The sequence below is a fragment of the Pinus tabuliformis genome, chromosome 7 (genome assembly GCF_031772625.1).
Source record: "Pinus tabuliformis cultivar Carrire ecotype Pingquan chromosome 7, CPIR1, whole genome shotgun sequence".
NCBI lineage: Eukaryota > Viridiplantae > Streptophyta > Pinopsida > Pinales > Pinaceae > Pinus > Pinus tabuliformis.
This window is the reverse complement of record NC_142293.1, coordinates 741,087,909-741,111,408: the sequence shown is the minus strand read 5'-3', so window position 1 is coordinate 741,111,408 and position 23,500 is coordinate 741,087,909. Positions and strand designations below refer to the sequence as shown.

Genomic DNA, 23,500 nt, shown 5'->3' with positions numbered 1-23,500 from the left:
ATCTTGGATATTACACAAAAGGGTACTCACTTAATCTTGTTTTACAAATGTCAAGGTACAAACCTCGTATGACACTCAATGTCAAGATGGTTTGTAGTAGTTTGCAGATAATGACATCTAGATACTCATGAAGCTATTAGAATCTTGAATTGAAAGTGCACAAAACAAGATACATAAAATAGGATTGATGCTTTTAAGGCAGGGACATATGGCATTAGATAGTGCTTATTGCTAGTTGTGGATAATGACATCTAGATGCTCATGAAGCTATTAGAATCTTGAATTGAAAGTATGCACAAAACAAGATACATAAAATAGGATTGATGCTTTTAAGGCAGGGACATATGGCATTAGATAGTGCTTATTGCTAGGAGTACATGTGTTATTGTCAACACATATCCAACCACACATAGGGTATAACTTCAATGCCCTTCAAGGACTCACAAACAATTCATATGCCATTAATGTCTGAGAAGTTAGAAATTAAAAAATGCTATCAAGGGCTTGAGCACTTTTGATCCTTTTTGCACACGATTAAATTCATTGGTGAGCAACACAATACCAAATGGTTCTCAAGGTAATAATGCCAAAGAAATTAAGGATTAGGTCTTAACTTGGGATAACTTGTGGTCTTCAGAGGATATTTATTTCTATTGAGTTCAAAGATAAAATGGTCACTCATATGCTTTGATCAAGGGCCAAGGCATTAAATGCATGATGACCAATGTTCTGAAATGGTCACCAACTACCTTCTGTACCACCCTATGACCAATGCTTAAGATTAGGATTATGCTTTACATGGAACGACATCCATAACCATTTTGAAACTTAAAATGATAAGCATCACATATAACAAAGTGTGCAAACAACTATAGTCAACAAAGACATCTTTTGAAAATCCCCAAAGACTATTTATTCTAGCTTCAATGTACATTTCAATGGGTAAATGAGAAAGAGTATATCTGAAAATGATCCCAAGCCAATATTAGAATACACAAAAGAAGGACAAATCATCACTAAGAAATGTTTCTGATCTTTGCTTAAATTTTCATCACCTTCTAAGTACCAATTCTAGCTCAATGAGTAAGACTTCCTCCTACCAGGGCAAAGTACAAGCTAAAATAAACTGAGGTAAAATTGATTTATTCTTAGATGGAGAGTATACATCCAGTGAGAGATTAGGATCTTCATTTAATGAAGGGGATTTGCCTTGATGTAGATAACATAAGATACATTTTTTAATGTCCAACAGAGTACCACAACTGTAGGTGAATGAGATTTAGTAGCACAACCAGTGGAAGTACACAGTGGGAGTGTTAAAACAACTTTGATCACTAATCTATAGAAAAGAAAAATGGCTAAAGAGCTAACCAATAATAACAAAAAATAACACATATACAAAATCCATGTCAAACATAATGAATTGATGTTAAAAGAAAACAAAAAATGGTTACTAGTAAAGAAACCCTAGCATGAAGGGTTCATGAGATTTTCTGCAAGATCACTGTCTTCGTCTTCTTTATTGGCCATCCCATTGACATTTAGGCTGATAATGACAACCTTCACTGCTACCTTTTGGCTTGTGCACCTTAGAAAGGTCATCATAAGGCCTAAGGGGGCTAGATGGCTGCCCCACCACTTAATTTTTCTTTTCTTGATCATTCTTTTAAAACCCACTACAACAATAGGCATGGTGCCATTGAAGGTTTCAAGGAAGTTCTTCCTAAAGGTCTTCCACGTTGTAATGAAATCTCCTTTAGTGAGACTGTTATTTAAATTGTTGTTTTTGAATATGCAAAAGTTCGTGATAATTTGAAGTGTTAGACATTGCTAGGGTATTTTGTTGGAACATTTTCCCTAGAAGCTGTGATTAGGGCTTAGGTTAGGGAAGCCTGGGAACCCTATGGGTGGCCCTGCACGACCACTAGAAACCTAACAAAAGGCTTCTTTTAGTTCACCTTTAAGGAAGACAAGTATCCCACTGAGATGTCTATGTGGGGCCCTTGTACCCTTGTACCCAGTAGCATTTTCCAATTTGGGTCAAGTTTCCGAGCCTTTTGTCGTAGTTCTGGGATTCCTTGGGATGCATCTTAGTCCTTCTAGGGCAGTTTATTTGCCACTATTTTACTGCTTTTTAGCCCATGTCCTCAAAAGCTTATTTACCTTTGGGTCACCTATCCTAACCTTTGAAAGAATACGTCTTCATCAAAGTTGGCAATAAGGTCATTAGGAAACTTTTTAGGTATATTAACCTCGAATGTCTGCATTTTGGTGCAAAAACCATGAACATAGAGTTAGGGATTGTCCACTTCTCTCGATATCCAATCCCTCAAATGCCCCTTAGGGGGTAGACTTGGCTTTACAGACCCAAAATGTGTTGGCTTCTGCTAAGGGTGGTGAATGAATTCAAGTGACAAATAAGGTAACAAGGCGAGTGTGCAACTAATTCTGGGTTGATGCCGTCAAAGCTACCCACTCTAGGGTCTATCTATTGGGAAGGACCTCACTGTTCCTCTCATCCCCTTCAGCTCCGTGGGGAGGGGGTGCTTGTAGGGGCTGTAGTGCTTCTTTTCCAAAATGATTATTTTCACTACCTATGTAAGTTGGTCCTGTGGTAAGTGCACTTACAACTCCAACAGCTGTTCAAGATAGAGTTATGAGACTGTTTAATTACCTCAAATAACATCAAATTCAAAATCATATTCTCAAAATATCCTCTGTTGTCTATAGATGAAGCCTAATAGTAATTATACATGTTGACATAAGCACCTTCCAACATTGGTAGGATAGGGTTACATACACATTGGTAAGCATCTTGGATAAACATTAATAGCACAACATACTCATCTCTATAAGCCAGGGTGAGCCATGCTACTTGAAACTAACTCTGGTTACCCATACAAGTCAGAGCATTAACAAAAATTGACAATGGACTAAAACAATATAAAAGTTGTAACTTAAGAAGGTTAGTTTCATATGGGGTGGTTGTAGGGGCTGTAGTTCATGATTTACAAAATGCTTATTTTTTTTAGTAAGTGAATTTACAACTCCAACATTTCAAGATAGAGTTATGAGACTTTAAGTCCCTCCATTAACATCAAATTCAAAATCATATTCTCAACATATCCTCTGTTGTCTATAGATGAAACCTAACTATACATGTTGACGTAAGCATCTTCCAACATTTGTAGGATAGGGTTACGTACACATTGGTAAGCATCTTGGATAGTCATGAATAGCACAACATACTCATCTCTATAAACCAGGGTGAGCCATGCTACTGGAAACTAACTTTGGTTACCCATATAAGTGAGGGCTAATCATTAACAAAAGCTGACAATGGACTAAAACAATATAAAAGCGGTAACTTAAGAAGGTTAGTTTCATAATTTCCTCCTGGTTTCTTTTGACAAAAACCTGAGCCTTATTCTACATAATTTATAAAATAATATTTTCCAATATATTTTTCAAGGGCAAAAGCTGTATTAGCTCCTGAATTGCAAGTTTGTCCATTAACCTATGAAACACTAAGTTACCATGTATGCTCTTAGTATTTCTATCATTGCTTTCATATGTATATTTATAATGATTGGTCCAAAGGGTGGAGAGAGTGGTCAGCCTGAATGGCAACTAGAAGTGCTGAAAAATATCTGCATGCAAAGTTGAATCCCCAAATGTTTCCCTCCAGTGCCTAGGGCAGGAAAACAAAGCTGTGAAATGTGATGAAATATTCTTTCAAAGCGATTTGGCAAAGCTACATTCCCAACAGATATGCTTCGATTCTTCCTTATCCCACATTGCACACAATATCATTGTTAAAATTGGCAACTAGGGCCAAACTCCATGTGGGTCATTTTATTTATGGCAGCTGATATTTTTCTTGGATTCCTCTTGTCGAGAGGTGTAAGTTTGATCTAAAGATCATCCGATTCCGACAAGTATTATGGAGATATGAATTTATTTGTGTTATGGGACAATTCGTCAAGGTCTGCCAGCAACCAAATTTCCCCCACTTGTGCTCAACGTTTTAGTATAAATAGAGGTGCCTTGAAGGTCATTTGCACACACACTTCTTGTGATCTCTTCCTCTCCACTTGTCTTGGGTTTTGGTGGGAGGAGAGATTCTAAGAAGACAATGTTGCCCTAAAACTCCGTTCAAAATGAAGCTGCCCTAAACACTGTCCACAATGAAGCTGCCCTAAATGCTGCCCACAATGAAGGAGGGCTGAGTTCCCTTGCTGGAAGAGCCACAACCATAGGACAGTTTTGAGGACACTTTGGAGGGGTGCAAATCCATGGAAAGGCAGTCGTAACCCTACACAGTCTTGCTGTAGGGTGAAATTACAGGCAGGCCGAAGGGTAGACAAGGGCTAGGGCAGCCCAGAATTGAAGCAGCCACCCTCGGCCCCTCAATGAAGGGCAGCTGCATCTCTTGGGAGTATTTTTGGGCACAAAAAGAAGGTTGGTTAAGGATTGTTGTGTGCCCTAACCAGACCTAGTTTGCTGCAACCAAACAGACCTCAAAACTGTGAGCTTGTACATACATATTTGGAGCAGCGTTTGTGTGGTATGTTGGCAGCTAGATAATTGGGAAAGGAGCAAGACATGGTGCTGCGATAGCAATTAGGACAACAACAAGACGTAGTGCTGCAATAGCAATTGGAACAGCAGCAAGACATGGTGCTGCAATAGCAATTGGTATAGCAGTATGGTAAGCAAGGTGCAACAAGCACATGGTGGCAAAACAAGGTGCAACAATTGCACATGATGGTACATGATGCAGTACAATGATGAGTGCAGTCATGATTGATGAAACATGATGAGATGCAACATAGTGATGATGGGTGCAGCATGGTGTAGCACAGTGAGGTACAACATCATGATGAACAACACAATGATAGGTGCAGCAAGGCAATGGAGTCACCTTGGAGCTGAGTTAAGCTATCTCATGTATCATCTTCTTAGAGATGATCTATGCTCTTATTTAGATAAGTCAAAGTGTTGACTTCTGTTGTAAATGTACTATCTCTCTCTCTCTGTGCTGAACTATTGAAGAACATATAAGAAGAATTGATCAAGGGTTTCCCCACATTGGGGTTTGTCCCTGGCTAGCGCCACATCTTGTGTCCTCTTGTCTTGGCTTGTTTTCTGCGATTTATGTTTATGTTCTATCTACAATTTACTATTATGCTGATGTGATTGCTAATCTGGAAAAGATATTGAGCTAATTGTGAAAATTGAAATAAATTGCTCTAAGCATATAACATACCTAAAATTAACAATCATTCAGTGAGACCTGTTCTGGATAACTTGTGTTTGTTTGGCAAAGCTTGCAAAAGAATAACCAAACTATAACTTGACACTTCAGTGCACATGGTGCCCTGTAAATTCTGTCAATTCCTTGAAGCCATTTTTCCTGTGAATCATTTGATGTCCATCTTTGATTTGCCTTACCACCAACTAATGACGTCTGTCTGACCCACCTATAGATATCATGGGCATCATACCTGTACGGGCTTGTCATTGGCCACAATCTTTCCTTCTAGCTCATTTTTCAATTTTTATGCAGTTTAAGGTCACTTCAAGTCTATCCCCTAGGTTAATGACTGATATTTATTTTGCAAGATCATCCCATGAAAGTCCATCACCTTTCTCACTGCCTTATTGATTTAACTAAGTTAATAAGCCTTTTTTGGCAAGAAGTTCCAATTGGACATGAAGATCTAGCCAAACAAACCTGTTGATTATTTGAAATGCCATATGCTGCTAGGACCTGTAGGCTGTAACTGATCTGATTAGCAGGGTTGCAAATATCTGTGCAACCTGCTAAGATGGGCACACTCGGACCCCCACTCTTTAGGCCCAACTTCCTCCTAAAAGGCCAAGGGAGGATTCCCACTCAATAGCCCAACCTATGCAAGTAAGACTAGTGCTTTAAATAGGGTCCAAAGGTGAGGCTGAGTTAATTAGGCACTATCTTGCTAATTTTCTGTAATTAAATCTGCAACAGGAAAAACTAAAACCAGCAAAACACTACAGTCATCCGTGTTAGATATAGCATATAAGTAGTCAAAATCGGTATGGAGAAAATGTACCAACCATATCTAAAGTTGCTTTTATGTTTGGAAAACTTTGTATCATTGGCTAGAGGAGTTCTAAAACAAATCTGCGTGCTGTCTTGTGACTGCAGACTGTAAAGTCTACAATAAATTACAGGGGCATCAATCTAATTCTCCTTATAAGGCCACCCAATTGGTGCCTAGGCATCACTATATCACTGATCTAGGGGTGGCGAGGTTGGGAGGTGATAGATTGATCTTAAAAAATTGCTTCCAATCCTTTTAACAACAATAGATTACAATTGAATTTTTGCAGTTTTGGGATTAGATCCCTTTGCATATTACACCCAGAAAATTTCCAGGAAGAAATTTACCTAAGATATGGCTGGAATACTTATTATGTGGCTCTATAACAACAAAATAAACAATATCTTTTAAAATAGTGCCAATATATGAAGTCCCAAGTCAAGATATATACTTGTAGAATGCTGGGAACCTCTAAAAGATTGCAGATCTGTTGTATAACAAGAAGGAAAAATGTAGATTTGCAAGATAAAAACTTGATACAAGATGTAAAATATGTGTAATTATAGTCCCAAAATCAATGTATCAAAACCTTCAATATATCAAAACCTTTGCTAAGACTTAATTTTTATTTTCAATATCTCAAGGTAAATAGATTTGCTATCTTATGATAAAAGCTTTAAAATCAACAAGTCAATATTCCTACAATAAAATAGAAATTGGAAAGTTTTGATTTTTTAAAATATATAAATTGGTTGCTGTAAACTCTTACCTTGTGCCACAAAAAAAATATCTCATGAGCCGAGTTATGAAACACACTCCTCTCTAACTTGGCCTTGCAATAGATCAGGGAAGTGAGATTGGTCTCGGAGAGAATTTGCCCCCACTTGTGACTTAAGGTCTTCTCAACTTTTCGGACATGTTGTTGAAAAATCTAGCAGAGTTTGGTGAGGGAAACCTTACAAGGCATAAACTAGAACAAGAGACAACAATGTGGTAGTGGCTCATGATCACCACAGCCAAAACCCCTTGCTCTTTACGGATTTTCATTGATGGGAGGAGTCCTAGAATGTGATAAAGGTCACCTATTCTAGGTAGAAGGTATTAGGTGACTTGACTAGACCTTCTACAAGAAAGACACAACAATAGTTCAAGGCTCCAATAGAAGGCAATTTGCTTTCTATGTAAAGACTAGGGTTACAAGCACAAGACCTAGGGTTTGAGTAATTTGTTGAGTGTTGGAATGTCCAAAGGTCAAGGCTAAGAGAAAAGGTTTCCAACAATGTGTATCAGCAAGGTCAAGGCTCATGAAACCTTCAAGAAGCCCCCAAGTTGAAGGAAGATAAAGCTAGGGTTTCCCTCTTAGGGCAAATAACTAGGGCAAGAGAATTTATGGATGGAATTGAAGTGGATGCCCACCAAAATGATATATTTTGTGGCAAATGATATCCTCTTGATGTTTAGGTTCTTCAACCTAAGAGGGAATCTGGAACAGGTGAAGGTGAGTTGTGATGAAGAAATCTGACACTTTGAAATTTGATGGGCTTTGAGTAATCTCGAATATGAAATGACACCTCCTTATCATATCCAAGACTTGTTTTGTGCTTGTTGCTGACAAGCTCTTCCCAAGGTTTAATGATGGGCTTGGGAAGTGTACACTGAACTTCTACATCTTTCTACATATCTGCTCCTAAAATGGGTACTGCATCTACAATTTCATGTTGTTGATAGGAGTCTGTCTTGATCTCAGACAAAGAATTGTTCTGAACAAAAACAAGTTCAGAATGTTGTCTTTTTTGTAACTCATCTTGCTGTAGCTATGATTCAAGCTGCAAAAATTCAATCTGTTCTTTTGCATTTTGCAAAGAGATTTGAATATCTGTGAGAATGTCTTTGTTGACTTTAACTATGCTTTCAGCAGTTCAAATGATTAGAATTCTCAATAACTCTAATAAATTGTCAGTCGTAGCCATTTAAAAACTTAAAAAAAGTCTATTGCAACTCCACCTTATGTTTCAAGAGTATTAGTTAATCCACTCTTCTTTGAGCACAAATCTTCAAGCATAGACCGAGGGTAGAAATGGGTGTTGGAAGGTCTATTTACACCATCAAATGAAACCGTAACCCTTTGAGCGAACTCTTGATAATTATCAACATTTGGTAACAATGAGAATAAGAGGTAACACCCAGATTATGGTTGCGGAGCACTATTCATACTAAGAGGTAAAAATATTCTTGTCACCACTGTCGCTCACTCACAATGGTCTATTCAACTATTAATGCTCAAATTTTCATTATATTATTCAATATTCATACCCACTGCTGCAATGAATATCCATAAAGTTGCCAAGCTTGCGGCCTTCCTTAACACATCAACCTTCACATAATAGGTCAGAGCTTCATCTTCCCAAGTTCTTGTCTGGATGTTGATGGTGAGGCATAGATAGGAATAATTCCCACAGTACCAGGATACACAAGCTGCTTCAAGAAGATTCAACGTGGATAGTTCACATTTCAACACAATATATTCACTAGTACAACGCCAAGCATTATCCAACAATACATTTACTCAATCATGTTCTCTGCCCCAACATTTGCTCCTCTCCACGTGTTCCTCCACAATTGAGCACTCCTCCTCATCCCTTGCATTGACCTCGAAATCGTTGTCTCTAGTTGTATATCTCTGAGGCTATTCGATGGGATAGTCGTTACCAATAAAGCTATCGTTGTCTTCTCATTTCATACGCTCTAGCAATCCTTTGTCCCTTCAACTGAATATGACTATGCGGGCAGATTATTCTAGCATATTGAAGCTACAAAAGTAGTGGGAAGATTCATCGCTCTTGTATCTTTGTTAAGAATATTTCTACGCAAACCAACCATAATGCTAGAGATTTTCCATGATTCGAGTCAGCAAACCACTTTTGCAAGGCCACGAACATTGTAGGCTGAAACAACCATTTTCTATGAATTCAATTGAAACATTCTCCAAACACTTGCAGGTAATTTGGATCGGCTCCTTGCAGGTCGAAGTGTCCCTTCTAATTGCTTGCACGATGATAATTGTCATGCAATCCCACACACTTTGAGATTATGAGCGAGGCCTTGGTGAAGAGGGCCACTGACATTTCCAAAAAAGCTTGGTGAGTCTTCAATACAACAATGAACTGGCTAGAGGTAATGATATTAAAAGCGCAGGCAACATTCCAACGAACCAATGTTCAAGTTCAAGACCAACGTTTAACGTAGAGAATCGACAACTGCTCTTGCATGAAACCTTACATTTTCCCCTGTCTCTCGTACGTCGGGCTCTCTTGTACATTGGGCTACCAATCACATGTGCCAATTCACAATTTTTATTTTGTCTGGCTTTATCCGAGGCTTGAGCAAACGACGATGGCTTAGTATAATGCGGATGCGAGATTATTCCAAGTCTTCGAACAATCATGGAAAAAGTGAGAACACAGTGGAAATGCTATGTCTAGTGTCACAATACCTCCCAAGCATTAGTAGCACAACAAATGGTAGAGAAAGTTTGAAATTCACCATTTTGTAGAGACCCGTGGAGAAAGAAAACAATTAGGTCTACGTTAGGGTTCAATGAACAGTGATAGGGGCGAACAAGAGCATTAGGGAAATGGAGTTATGACAGATAGCAAATCAATGGAGCGTTAGAATCCCTAGCAAGCGTACAAAAATGGAACCATTGAAATGCATCGCAGCAGCTCATGCGAGAATGCCATGAAAACTTCGTTTTGGAGCGAGGCTTGGGATCTATGAGGTCGTTGACTACACTCCGTGGAGAGATTATGAATATATTTCTCCAAGCTCTTTTAACTGCGCTGTGTCAGTAGATGTGAGAGGAAGGGAACAGGCTCAGATGAAATGGCTTGGAGGATAGTGCGTAGGGTGAGAGGAGAAACGTTATGCAACAAAAAACATTATTTTTGGAGGCTGACTAGAGAAAATGTAGACTAGAAGACAAACCTGTAGACTGACAGCCAAGGACTAGCTCGATTGAATTTACAGACCTTAGTATTAGGAGAACACACCTTTTTTTACTATTGGACAAAATCTAGATGGTACCAAATCTTGCCTACGAGCTCTGCCTACCTTCTTGTCAGATACCTGCTAAACACCCCGTTATTTCAAAGGACATGCAAAAAATAAAAGCTCGCATGGGTTAACCACTAGACGAGTATGCAAAAATGAGACATCAGACCAATTGCTTTTCAAAGGAGAATTAGGTAATGACTTTCAAGTAGAAAAACATCACGTCAGGGATGACAGGACAGGTCACTAGAGGAAGGCCACAAAAATAATGGCACAAATAAGACTGAGCTAGTTAGGAATGCGCTAACTCTGATACCATGTTAAACACACATGGAGAAGACGGAATATGAAAGATAAAACATGAATGGCATTTACTATTCACATTGATGTACATTTATAATACATTGATATGAGTGTTGGATTCATATTCCAACATCTCTTGGACTCCCTTTGACTGTTCAGCTCCCACACCTTAACCCTTAGCGGATTATGTGTCCAACACAAACAAGCATAAGCACCCGATTGCAAAATTAATAAAGTACCTTTTGATCAAAATCCCACCTTCCAACATATGCCTTTACTAGATGGGAGAGGAAACATATGATTGATGCAAGTGATGGAGATATAAGTGGCACATCGTCATTGCCTACTAGTGGCGGTTGAGGGCTGTTGGTTGCTAGCTGAAGAGTTGATAGAATACTTTTTTTTCCTATGGGGTCACCCACTTTGGGTGGGTAACAGGATCCAATTAGAAGCAGCCCCTAGCGTGACGTTCTTTAGCCTTCGGTTCAACTATGAAATACAAGCCCCTCACCTGGTTGAAACTCTGTTTTGATATAATCCAACTTTTGTTGGAGAGACCCACTTGCAACAAGAAAACAAAGTGGGCTTGCACCCTAGTTTGGCTCCTCCATGTGGCTCTATGGCCCCTCAATGGATCGAACCTCTAGCTTCTATGTGATCTATCTTAGTGAAAAAATTCTTCAATTAAAGTAGCTAACACTTTTAGATTTTAATACCCAGTTGCTAATTTAATAATTTTTTTGGAATGAAAGGACTGAAAACTGAACTTCCAAATGCATTTACTAAATATGCTGAAAACTGAACTTCCAAGTGCATTTACTAAATATGCTGAGTATTCTAACTGAATAATAGCAGTGGAAATAAACTCTGAAGACGCAAGCACATCAAAAACAAAAACACCAGAAATTTACTCAGGAAACCCCAATTGGAGAAAACCTGCAAAGTTTGTGTGTTCTTATTCTTTCTTTAGCAAATGCTCTTTCCCCTATGCGTGGCTCGCCCAACCCTCTCTTCTTCCCTACGCGCGGCTCACCCAACCCTCTCTTTGCCTGCGCTTTGTATGAAATCTGTATGGATTTGTATGGCCTACTGTGCGGCCCTCTGCTCAGATAGAATCAGCCTGCTGCTGGGAAATAGCGGACTGGAAAAACTGAGGTCTGAATGGCCTCTTTTCCTCTGCTCCTCTGTGATGGAAGTAAAGCCCTAGCTCTGTACTCACTGGCTGCAATTTGTAGAAGAGAACACACACTTTTCTGATGCCTTTTCAAACTAACTCCATTAGCTGCCTTATCTCCTCTTTATAATTTGACTTGGGCCCCACAAAGCACTCACAAGGCTGTGAATATTTGAAAATATTAGACTGGCATCAAATTATAAATTAACTTTAGGAAAAATAATTTTTTCGTAAGTCAATATATAGGAAATAATTAAAATGTGCTAAAGTGAAATTTGTGGGCCCCTCTGCTAGTCTAGACATCATGGTCTAGGCAGATCCTTGCTCTCTACCTCCATTCTACAAACACAATAAACCAAGAAGAAAAATGATAGTAAAATTCAACTCATACGATATAAAGAATACACAGGTTTGCAAATGAAGTTCTTTTATTAATGGCACTTATTTCACACAGCAACAACAACCTTTTTCTAGAGGGAAAACTAGCTTTTTATAAAACTTTTTCAGTGGCTAGTGAACAATTGCTGGACTCCTATAAATACTATTTACTAGTCATCCACATGTTGGAGACTTAGTAACCTTTTAATAAAAATATTACATTACCTCAATGAGTTTTCCCACCAAGGGGTTGAATTCGTTCACAAATCCCAAATAAGTCAAACCCTCCCTTTGCTTATGGCACAAAAGACTAAGCCATGAAGAATAGTACCGTTTAGAAGCTCGACGTTCCACTCCAACATCCCTCTGGAAGCTTGACTTTGTCCACACCAATTCAAATTGCGTAGGAAATAGTTTGATTTGATCCAAAGGATGACTTTTTGTCTTTGTAATGGCTAGTCACTTGTCCCTTCTCTAACTTCTTGGTCCACTAAGCTCAACGTTTCACTTTGACCCTTCAAACAACTACCTTATCCATCATAATGGCTACCTGACTTGACTTTTCTTGGATAGTAAACTCAAATTGACTACCCTTACTTGAGATCCCCAATGTGCTAATGGATTTGTTGATTCTGCCACCTGGATTTGCTGTAACCTGGCCTGATTTCATATGGGTCTCTATCCATTTGTCCATATCTTGCTCTGTGTTGCCACACCATCACTTCCCTGTCATGTCATTATGCTTTTGTACTAGTTCTCTAACGCCCTGAGGAATTTGGGAAGATTGAAACTTTAATTTTGTTCTTCTTCTTCTGTAGACCACTTTTGATGTAACGAATTCCCAAAACTGCCCAACACTGACCATGTTTTGCTTCTTGGGAACCTACAATACCTGTTGTGTGATGTCCCCACTAAATAAATTTTGCTAAATATTTCCTTTTTGCATTTTTGACATTTTGGTATGGAGGACATAGGAAAAAGTGGGTTAGGGAGGTCCCACTTTAATTTTTGGAAAGAAAGGGATGCACACATTAGAGAAAAAGAAAAAATAAATTGATGGTGGGTTGTGGGGGCCACCTAGAAGGGGAATTAACATTTGAGGAGAAGGAAGGAAAAGAGGGAGTTCGAACTAGTGGAGCCCACAAGGAGAGAAGGGAGCGTCAACTATAAATAGAGGAGAGGGGCCTCATTTTGGGACTTTTGATAATTTGACATCTGAACTTGAGTTTTCTTGAGCTATTCAACCAAGTCAACCAGTGCTGCTTAGAACAAGGGATTTGCAGGCGGAAATTCCAACTTTACCTTTGGTGAACTTCGAGTGTCATCCTAGGAGAGTAATAGGGAGATTGTTTTGGGCATTTTGGGAGCTATATTGCACGTTATCTATCAGCAGGGGCATGTTTCTCCAAGGGCACAAAAAACAATTCGTGGGGCTGAGTACAGCCAGTAAGGAGGGGTTTCTTTGTTAGAGTTTTTGCGGGGAACTTATCCACAAAAGGAGTAGAATTCCTTTGGTGATTTGCAGGGCTGAAGGTGGAGTCTTTTGGAGAGTCGAGTTGCTCCATTTTGGGCCCGTGCAGGGGTTTACTGGGCAACTACTGTGTAGTCATTTGGCAAGGTGAGTTGGGGGTTGGACTGAGGAGAATTAAGGAGATTTTGGGGAGAGATTTGCAGGTGTTGGAGAAGAAATTTTCCAGTAGTTGATTGGGGTATTCTACAACACATTTCTTCCTACAGCACTCTTAGCCAGCCAGTTAGAGCCACACACATTTCTTGGGGTCACTGGGGCACGTTGGACTTGGAACTAGACCAAACCCCTTCTGGGTTTTTATGTGTTTTGCGTGGGGAGGCTCCAGTTAATTTGGCGGAATTTTCAGAGCAGATTTTGAGGGCTGAAACTCAGGGTCATTTTCAGCAACACCAATAGTTCTTCTTGAGGAGTGCGCAGTTCTTTCTGGTGAATTATTCCTGCACTTGAGCATTGTCTTCTCACCTGGGTTTTTGCCTTAGCTTACAGTAGCAAGCCTAGGTTCCATTTCTACCACTGATGTACTCATATTTCCTAAATTAATATAATGGCTCAGATATTTGGTCCTAACTTTTGTGTTTATTGATTGTAGTTTGTGTGCTCAGAATTTTATTTGCTGTAGCTTAGTGCATGCGTTTGATATTCACTAATATTTCCTAGTTAGGAATATTACATGTTGGCCAACTTTGATTAGTTGTAACTTGCCACTTCCTTCACTGTCTGGAAAAATTCTATGGTATGTCATCCCCTCATCATGTTGAACAATATGGGATTAAGTTGACTCTTTCACTTCTGAGATCACTTGCATTGGAAAATGAGAGCTGCCTTGGGAAGCATGAATAGTTGACTTTGTGAGATTATCATGTATAAGAACTGTTTGAGAGATGCTGCACCAAAGCCTAGGCCACATACAAACTCGATAGACACACAACAATGCGGTAAGACATAGGTGCACTTTGACATGGGCTGCACTGGCGATCACCCCTACAAAAGCAAGGTCCCCTAGAATCATGAGTCCTCAAGTAAGTCCATCCAAGGCCCTCCAATCCTATCTAGGACAAAAAGAGCTAGAGATTAACCCAAAGGGACCGGGCATAGTCTAACTAGTCTCCAAACACAAGGTCCGGCACAAGCAATACAAGGCTTTTGGTGGTGAAATATACTGCAAAAAATTGTATGTGCCCCTGCGAACATGAGGGGTAACAAGACCCAAGTCTATGGCTTGTCTAAGCCCTTGAAAGTTCCAAGAGAGTTTTTGAGAGACCCCTTGCCATGCTTTCCATATACTCTTAGGCAAAGGAGAATCCTCAATAGTAATGTCCAAGGCATTGCTTAGAATGTTAGCCAATGTTAAGTTTCGTGGAAAACCAAAATTATGAGATGCTGTCATGATCTGGTGCCTTAAGAGAATTGACAAATAACCATTACCTTGCAATTATCTAACAATTCATTTGATGGCTTCTTAGATATTGCCTATTTTCAGGGTTTGCAGGGATGGGGATGGGCATGGGGACATGGATGCCTTTTTTGAAAATTAGGTGGTAGGGGAGCTGCTTCACATCAATTTTTATGTAAAAAAAAAAGTTGAAATTTATGTGAAAAATTAAAACAAAAAAGAACGTAAAACCATATGAGTCATAAACTATAAAACTCAACAACATTCATTATTCATGATAGCCACCGTTTCCTGCTCCTTTGAAAGCCTTTTGACTGTTGTATTATTAATTATTGCCTTTCCAAGTTGCAGGACCAAGTGTAAATAGTTTTTTTGTTGTTCATTCTTACCCTTTGAAGATGTTTCCACAAGGGATTGGGAGCATTGTTTGAACTTGACATGCTGTGGAATGGAAAAGTGTAAAAACCCCAAAATATTTGAATGTAAAATTTCGTCTTTGACCCTTGCCCACTGAAGAAAAATGTTTTTCACTGCTTCTCATTGTTGCCACAGTTAAAATTCTGTGCCCAAATGAATAGAAAATACTTCGATAGAAGCCTTTTGTTTTTACCTTTGACACTTTTGGTGGCCACTGCAAATGGATTTCTGTTAAAAATTCAACTCAGAAAACTCTACAATGTCTCCTTGTTTGGTACTGTTGGAATAACAGACAAGTTGTGTCATAAAAAATGTTTAGGGTTTTTTGGCCCAATGGAGATTCCCTAGTGTTTGCTGTCGGGATCCATGATTTTTGCTCAAAAAACATTCCCTTTTTATATTTTTTTTCTTTTTTATTTGGCTTTTTTAGGGGGAATGTTCCCTCTTACAGGAGACATCCCTTGATTTTGGGAAATTCTGCTTGGGGATGCCCCCAGAAGCTGAGGACATTTTTGTATGCATCTTGGGTACTGGAAATGCTCTTTGCCTCGGGGATGTGTCCCCTAGCAACACAGGATATTATTAATTAGAAGCCTGAGTGGAATTTTCCTTTTGGAGTTTGTATGAGTATTTTATTTGATCTAATGCCAGCTTGCCTGTCTAAGAAGTGCCTTTGATGCTGACAGAAATAACAGCAAGTTTCACAACTAGTAAATATGGGTCTGAATGAGGAGCTCGTCAGTGGCATGCTCATAGGAGCAGTATTTAAGGATTATGTAAGTTTTTAAGTTTTTTTTTTTCCAAGTTTTGTGCAGTCTTTTATAGTTATGGTGTATGCCAGCTTCTTATAGTATGAAGTTTTTAACGATTTGGATGCACATTACATGGTTTCGTATTAGCCAATGGGCATTTGAGAACTGCAGAGGCTAATGATAGACCTTGAAAGCTGCTTTTTAATTGAAACTACAACTGGTTTTACTTTTTTAGTTTATGAATTGATTGTATCATTCTTTCAATAATGCCAGTGGCCATTGTCATCACATCCTTGCTGCCTTTATTCTATTTTTTGAGCTCTTCTAATTTGCTTTTTAATATATGTTCTCTGTATGTGATTCTAATTGCAAATTTTGTTTCCTCTGCTAAGAGATTACAAATTAAATACTGTCATCACATATTCTTGAAATTTCTCCTGTATTTGGGATTCTAATGGTGCAATCTAGCTTATTTTGTTTCCAACCTCAGTTCTTGATTTTATTTGTTTTTTGAGTTTAGAAGATTGAGGTTTATTTCAAAGTCTATGATTGCTTTTACAAAGGTTTTGATACAGATGCATGCAATGAGATTTGAGTATCACAGTAGACATAAAGTTTATAACACTAACTAAATAGTAATAATAACAAGGTTTGGCGATATAGTATCTGTCTTTTCTGATAGCATGTGCTATCTCAATGTGTTAGGATCACGAGTGTTGTTTACATTATTTGCAAGCTATGAGAATTCAATTCATACTATTCTCTATATTCAAATTAACAAATTATATTGTGTTTCTATCCTTCGGTATTTTGAACTATCAAAGTTCATAATAGCTCAAATATAAGCACGAAAGAAAGAGATAATTTTAAAGTCTTGCATAATCTGTTGTACAAAATTACATCGGACTGCTCAACATAGTGTAAATCCTCTTCTATTGAAAATTAAATTTAAAATAAGCCTTGAGGTAAAAGTTGTCAACTCTTAGTGCTGGTTTAGGAAATTTCAAGGAGTTTAAATGAAGAATTTTCCATTGATTTCTCAATTGTAGTGGAGAATGAGCTCCTCACGAGAGACCAAAAACACAGTTGCAATCATAGAGAAACAACTACAGGAAAATAGTTCATGTAGTGAGGTTCTATTTGATTAGAGAGTAGAATTATTGTTTATATGTGCAGAGAACTTGGTTTAAATTTGTCTTTAACTTTATTCCTATTGGTGAAGGAAATAATAACCTAATAGAGTATGGCTACAAATATGAAGCACTAACTGTTGGAATTTCTCAAACCATGGTAAGCAGATTCTGCGCTCAAAGAATAACTAAACCCTAGGTAACTTCAAAACTGAAACCCTATCAAAACAGCAACCTTCAAATGCACTAATTTACAACCACATGCTGCTGGAAACACTAACAGGAAACACAGAAAAACTAGACCCTCAAATCTGCATCCCTGTTTTGATCAAATCTGTAAAACAGTAATTTCTAATGCTATAGCTCAAAACATAAACTTGCTAACCAGCAAAGTGGTGTGCCCTTCATCGCTTTTATAGATAAGGGACAAGGGAAGATACAATATATCTGTACTCATGCATGAAATGCTCCAATTGATAGAGTCAAACCCTAAACCTAATCAATACAACGAGTGCAACCTCATGCATGAATAGCAGTGTCAGAGATTTTGCAACCTAACTGGAGGATGCCTGTGGTATTTATGCTTGCACACTCCTTGGGATCTGTGTTCTCACACAGCTTCTCATGCAAATGTCCTATCTACCTGGGGATCTGTGCCCTTCTCTAAGAAGAAATCATGCATATGTTCTAAACTGATCTGAATTGAAAGCTGAACAGAACTGAACGAGAAACTGGAACTTGCTAAATCTAGAACAACAGTGAACTGAGTTTAGTTGAATATAGCAAAACTGGAAGTCGCTACAATTGGTGCATGCATGCACCCTTCCCTCATACATAACTGTTCCTTCCTCACACTCTGCTGCACACAAAGCCTAGGCAAAGTACTGCCTCAACTGCTGCTGTTCAGATCTACATTAAATGTACCTTTTTTTAACTTATGTGTGAGCTTGCTGCTGTACCCGTTGACTATTTGCTCCCTGGTGCTGTGGGGAGGACTATATGAACTAAACAGGTAAAAAAATTAACACTCCCTTTTAGTGAGGAAAGTGTCTTCCACCCAATCCTAGTCTTTCCCTGAACATTTTGAACTTCCCTAGTCTTTCCCTGAACATTTTGAACTTCCCCTTTGCTAGGGAGTCAAGATATCTACAACCTGCTGTGTTGTATGAAAATACTCTAGAGCCACGACCTGCTTCCTGTTGAAAAACTAAGTGAAAGTAGAATTTCTGAACTACTGTTAATTATTTGTGAAATAATTTCTTTGCAACTTATCTCACTTCATCAAATAATTACACTTCATAAATTAAACAAACAGTAAGGAGAAAGACGAGATCACAATACACAATAACAAGAGACACCAGAATTAGGTCAAAGACTAGGGCAAAACCTCACAAAGGGGAAAGCCCAACCAAATCTTTCTTTGAGAGATCCTTCAACAATACATCAAGACAAAGACTATACTGACTCAAGAAGGCTTTTACAAGTGCTAAGTCTTCCCAACTGTAGGTTCAACAAGATGACAAAGAAGAGGCTGATCCTCTCACCATACCACAAGAAACAAGATCGGAATATACCCTTCCTTGAGCTCAGACTTCAACTAATGAATAGATTTCGGACTGATAAGAGAGAAACAATTCAGATCAGTCAAGAGAAGGATTTAGACTTCTTAACATACCCTGGACTTATGCCACAGATCTTGGACCAATTGATACAACCTTGGATTGAGACCATAGATTTCGGATCATGCCACCACAGAACTTGGATCAAATACCATAGACTGGATTAGCGTCAGAGACTTTGGATCATGCAACAAACTTCGGATAGTGCCACCATGGAAACTCAGATCTATGCCACAGTCTCTGGTTTAGTGCCACAGAGCTCTGATCAAGCCACCACAGAAACTCAGATCTATGACACAGTCTTCGGATTAGTGCCACAGAGCTCAGATCAAGCCACCACAAAAACTCGGATTTATGCCACAGTCTTCAGATTAGTACCACAGAGCTCGGATCAAGCCACCACAGAACTTCGATCTATGCCACCATAGAACTCGGATCTACGCCACAAACCTCGGATTTGTGCCACAGGAATCACAATATAATATAGACTTCAATGAGAGAGAGAGAGAGAGAGAGACTTCTTGTTGCTCCTTAGAAGACCTTCGCTTGATAAAATTGAGTAGATATGCTTGAGAGAAGTGAATGCTTGGCAAGAAGAGCGAGTAGGGCTCTATATATAGCCATCAAAGTGATCCGAATGGCTGTCAATGAGGGCATGCCAACTTGACCATCTAGAAGAGCCGACATGCACTTGTGTAGCCTTCTTGAATTACAAATGATAATAATAATCTTTCTTCTTTACAAAAATATAATTTGACCAAATCAAAAGCATGTAGAACATGCTAGAAACAATAATGATTTTATTTTTATTTTTTATTTTTCAAGTACATTGATAATAAATGTCTTTTATGAAGACTGACCATAGCTACAATTTCAACACTTTGGAACCCTTCCTGAAGTAAGCGGTACCTGATTTCAATGTGCTTGTAGAGGTTATGGAACATTGGATTCTTAGAGGTTGATACAACTCCGATTCATACGATAGACCATGTTAGGCTTCAACATCTCACTGGTCAATACTGCTTTTCACTTGTGAAGCGAGGTGGCTTCACAATTAGCAGTGTTGGCTGCGATGTGCTCTACCTCTGCTGAACTCAATCAAGCTGATGTTTGCTTCCTTCTAAACTAATATATCACTGTTGAACCCAAATTGAATGAACAACTTGAAGTACTATTCTTGTCAATAGCTTTCCCTACCCAATGAGAATCAACAAATCCATACAACATCAACTCACCATCTCTTACATACCTCAGACCATGATGTACTGAGGCCTTCAAGTAATGGAGCACATGTTTTACAAGTGCTTAGTGACTCTATCTCAACTCAACCATGTATTGACTTTGTTAGAGACAATGGCCATAGTTAGATATTAGATGTATTAGGACTTAGACGTACAATAAAGTCTCACTAATAAAGTGATGTAATAATGGGGCATTTAAAGTAGTAATGAATGTAGTGGCTAATAGTTATTATTTGTGACTTACCTATTGTGTAAATTTTTCAAGCCCTAGGTGACTGCTGTCCTAATGTTCTCTCATTCGATAACTCAAAACAGAGTATATTTAAATGCAAGAAATTAAATTTTTGAACATTGCATCCATCACACAACAACTGAAGGAATAAAATACATACATTAGGACTTCTCCTTTTAATCAGTTTTTCATTCGTTTGATCAAAGCTTACAAAGTGACTTCTGCAGCCTGCGTTAAACAACACCTGTATGGTCAATAAAATCACTGTTGAGCTTTGTAGCTTGGAAGGTACTTCTAGTCTTGTGCCTTGACTAGAGGAACCTTGATTCACCTCATTTGGAGGTTGCATTTGACATGCAAAGTGTGCAAGTGAGTTGCATGCATGTCGATGTGATGTGCATGTAAGGCAAGCTAAATTTATGACTTGTACTTGAGTTAAAGTAGAGAAAGCTAAAGATAGGATAGTTAACTAAAGTGATGCCACTTATTTTCAATTTACTTGATGAGCTAATTTTGGCTGTCAATCTTGGCTTAGTAAAGTTATAAATTGAGCCTAATGTGAGGCGCTAAGACATAACAACAACAAAGATTGAGAGAGACTTCTCAGTGAGCGTGTGTCGGGACTGAGAGAGTGTAGTGAGGTTGGTGATTAGTTTTGTATTTCCTCAGTTGGAACTTGGGCCATTATCCCAGGACAGGAGCCCAAGTAAGTTCTGTGATTAATTTATTAATGAAGAACTGTTGATAAGGCAAAAATTTGTTTATGTGTGTGTGATTCAGATTGAGTAATTTTGCTTCCGCTGTATTTTTATGAGTTAAGAATCTAGCTGTGTATTTGTTCCGCTTAGTAATTGCTAGGAACCAAATAGCGGGAGTTGGGTTCGTAAAGTCTAACATGTATCAGAGTAGAAACTCTGAATTGATCTCAGAATCGCAGGAAGTCAAGGTTCGTATCGGATCTCTGGAGCCAGGTTGGCTCGGATCATACGAATGATTTTTTCTTTTCAAGTCAGCGAGATTTAATTTTAAAAAAAGGGGTCGAGATTTTTTTTTTACAAAGCAGTTTTTTAATTTATTTTTTATTTTTTCGTGTTAAGAAAAAATACTTAAAAAAGGAAAGGCGATTTAAAAGAAATAATAAAAAAAAGAAATAAAAAAGGCTTGGTGATCGACTAAGGTTGATGTGGAGAACCACGCGTGCAAAGAAGTGGCTTAACACAGGTCAATAAGGCGCAGGAGCGACGGGAAGCAAGGCCCGCTAGGCCGACCACACTCAAGAGGTTTTGGTTGCAGTAGCATGAGGAACAATTGACAAAGGAAATCAAGTCGAGGACAAACGATTAGTGCAAGATAGGGAGACTAGGTCAGGGTTTGCAGGCCGAGTGCCAAACCAATGATCGAAACAATGCAGAGGCTAAATGGCCAATGGGCCAGCCGTAGAGCCAAGTCAAAGGCGCAACTGTCGACACAACCAGAGCAAGAGTCACGAAGGATTGAGAAGAAGATAGATGACCGTGAGCAAAATTTGCATCCAAGTTAGGCTACAATAGCGAAAAATTGGGACGACAACAGTAATCAATGTTATCAGAACCGAATTGGTCATTGAACCGGACCGAAACTGAAAAAATCAGGAAAAAATGGTTTACCAAGAACAAAATATTCATATTTTAAAGAAAAAGCAGATATATTCATGTGCATCCATATAAATCCAAACCATTTATACACAAATATGCAAAAGTTCTCATTTATATAACAAGTACTAGTGCGTATAACCGAAATAGCACTTAGTGCAAAATGTCGCTAAACCAAAAATGTTACAAACATTAAGAAGCAGGTTCTAAAAGGCCTTTATAGTCCAAAATAACATGATAGATCATAGTATTATACTACAACCTACAATACTACAAGCTACAACTACAACAAATCAATGATCAAATCATCAATCATCATTAGAATCATCATCTGATTCCTGATCATCCTCCTCATCCTCATTTGAAGAATGAGTAGCATCCAAGTCTGCAATGGGATTATGGCTTGATTCCCCTGGCCCTGAAGCTGCTACTGGTGCTTCTGATATATCTGCCTCTGCATCCTGTGGAGGTGGGTCCAAGTCCAACCAAGAAATGTCTTCATTGTCAAATGTTGGTGCTTGACTCTCCACAACCCATTCTGATGTTGGATCAAAGTCACCCAAGACAATGTTGCTTGATTCAGGGGTTTTATTCAACAATTGGTTGTGCCTCAACCTAAGGTTGTACTGAACAAAAACCATGTCATTTAATCGCTTTTGCTCCAAACGGTTCTTCTTCTTAGTGTGTATACGCTCAAACACACTCTCCAACACCTTTCCAAGACTCCAATCAACTCTTCAAATTTGCAAAAAATCTCCCCCAGAATAACCCTACAAAAAACTCTCTGAATTCCCCTCACCGAACTCAACTCAAGAATTGCTAGAGACTCGAATGAATGGTGTGAGTGAAATAGAGGGGGTTGGGGTGTTTAAATATCTTTATGGGGGATGTGGAGGGGGGGGGGGGGGGCCTGGCTAGAGTAATGTTAGAAACTAGGAAAAAAAGGATTTTTTTTTTTTTTTTTTTTTGTTCTTATGCCTAGGCCGTGTGGTCATGGGCCTTGTGAAACGGTCTCCAAACCGGTCTGGACCAGTACCGAACTAGTCTTTTCCAGTTCGGACCAATTTTGCCCCTAAACTGGTTGGACCGCCAATTCCGTTGGAACCGGTTCGGTTCTGATAACACTGGCAATAATAGACAGTTGCTAGGCGTGTAGGCTACATTTAGTGAGTGGGACGTCGACACGAGGTTGAAACCACGCGCAGAGTAGATCAACATGAGGGCCAAGTCGCAAGGCAAGGGTCGACAACGATCGGTAAAACTGACAAGTGGGCAAATCGACCCGCAGTGTAGAGACCAGTCGATTGGGGTTACAATGATAGAGATTGTTAGGTAGTGGCCAAGTAAGAGCTCAAGCACGACTATGGGCACAAATGCAGTGGTCGGGCCATCAAGTAGACAAATCAACTAGTCAACTAGTTGGAGGTAGAGGCCAGTAGCCAGGGAGGTGAGTGTCGATGTTAGTGTTTGAAGCAGGTCAAGTCGACTAAGAGCTCAGATAAGTCGTCGATAGTTGGGATAGGCCACAAGGTTGCAACTTGTGGGAGTGTGTAACCACAAGCA

General features: G+C 39.0%; 1 protein-coding gene across 2 annotated transcripts in view; it reads left to right on the top strand.

The window, feature by feature from the left end:
• The window catches only part of LOC149249662 (Transducin/WD40 repeat-like superfamily protein), a 282,247-nt gene that overhangs the window by 14,800 nt on the left and 243,947 nt on the right, over positions 1 to 23,500 (top strand). Inside the window, exon 2 of one of the 2 annotated variants that reach the window (XM_089456305.1) lies at positions 16,019 to 16,108. The exons of the other annotated variant lie outside the window; for it this stretch is intronic. Within the exon in view, the coding sequence (XP_089312431.1) occupies positions 16,049 to 16,108 (60 nt within the window). The 5' untranslated portion in view covers positions 16,019 to 16,048. The remainder of the gene's footprint in view (positions 1 to 16,018; positions 16,109 to 23,500) is intronic. 2 annotated transcript variants of the gene reach the window in all.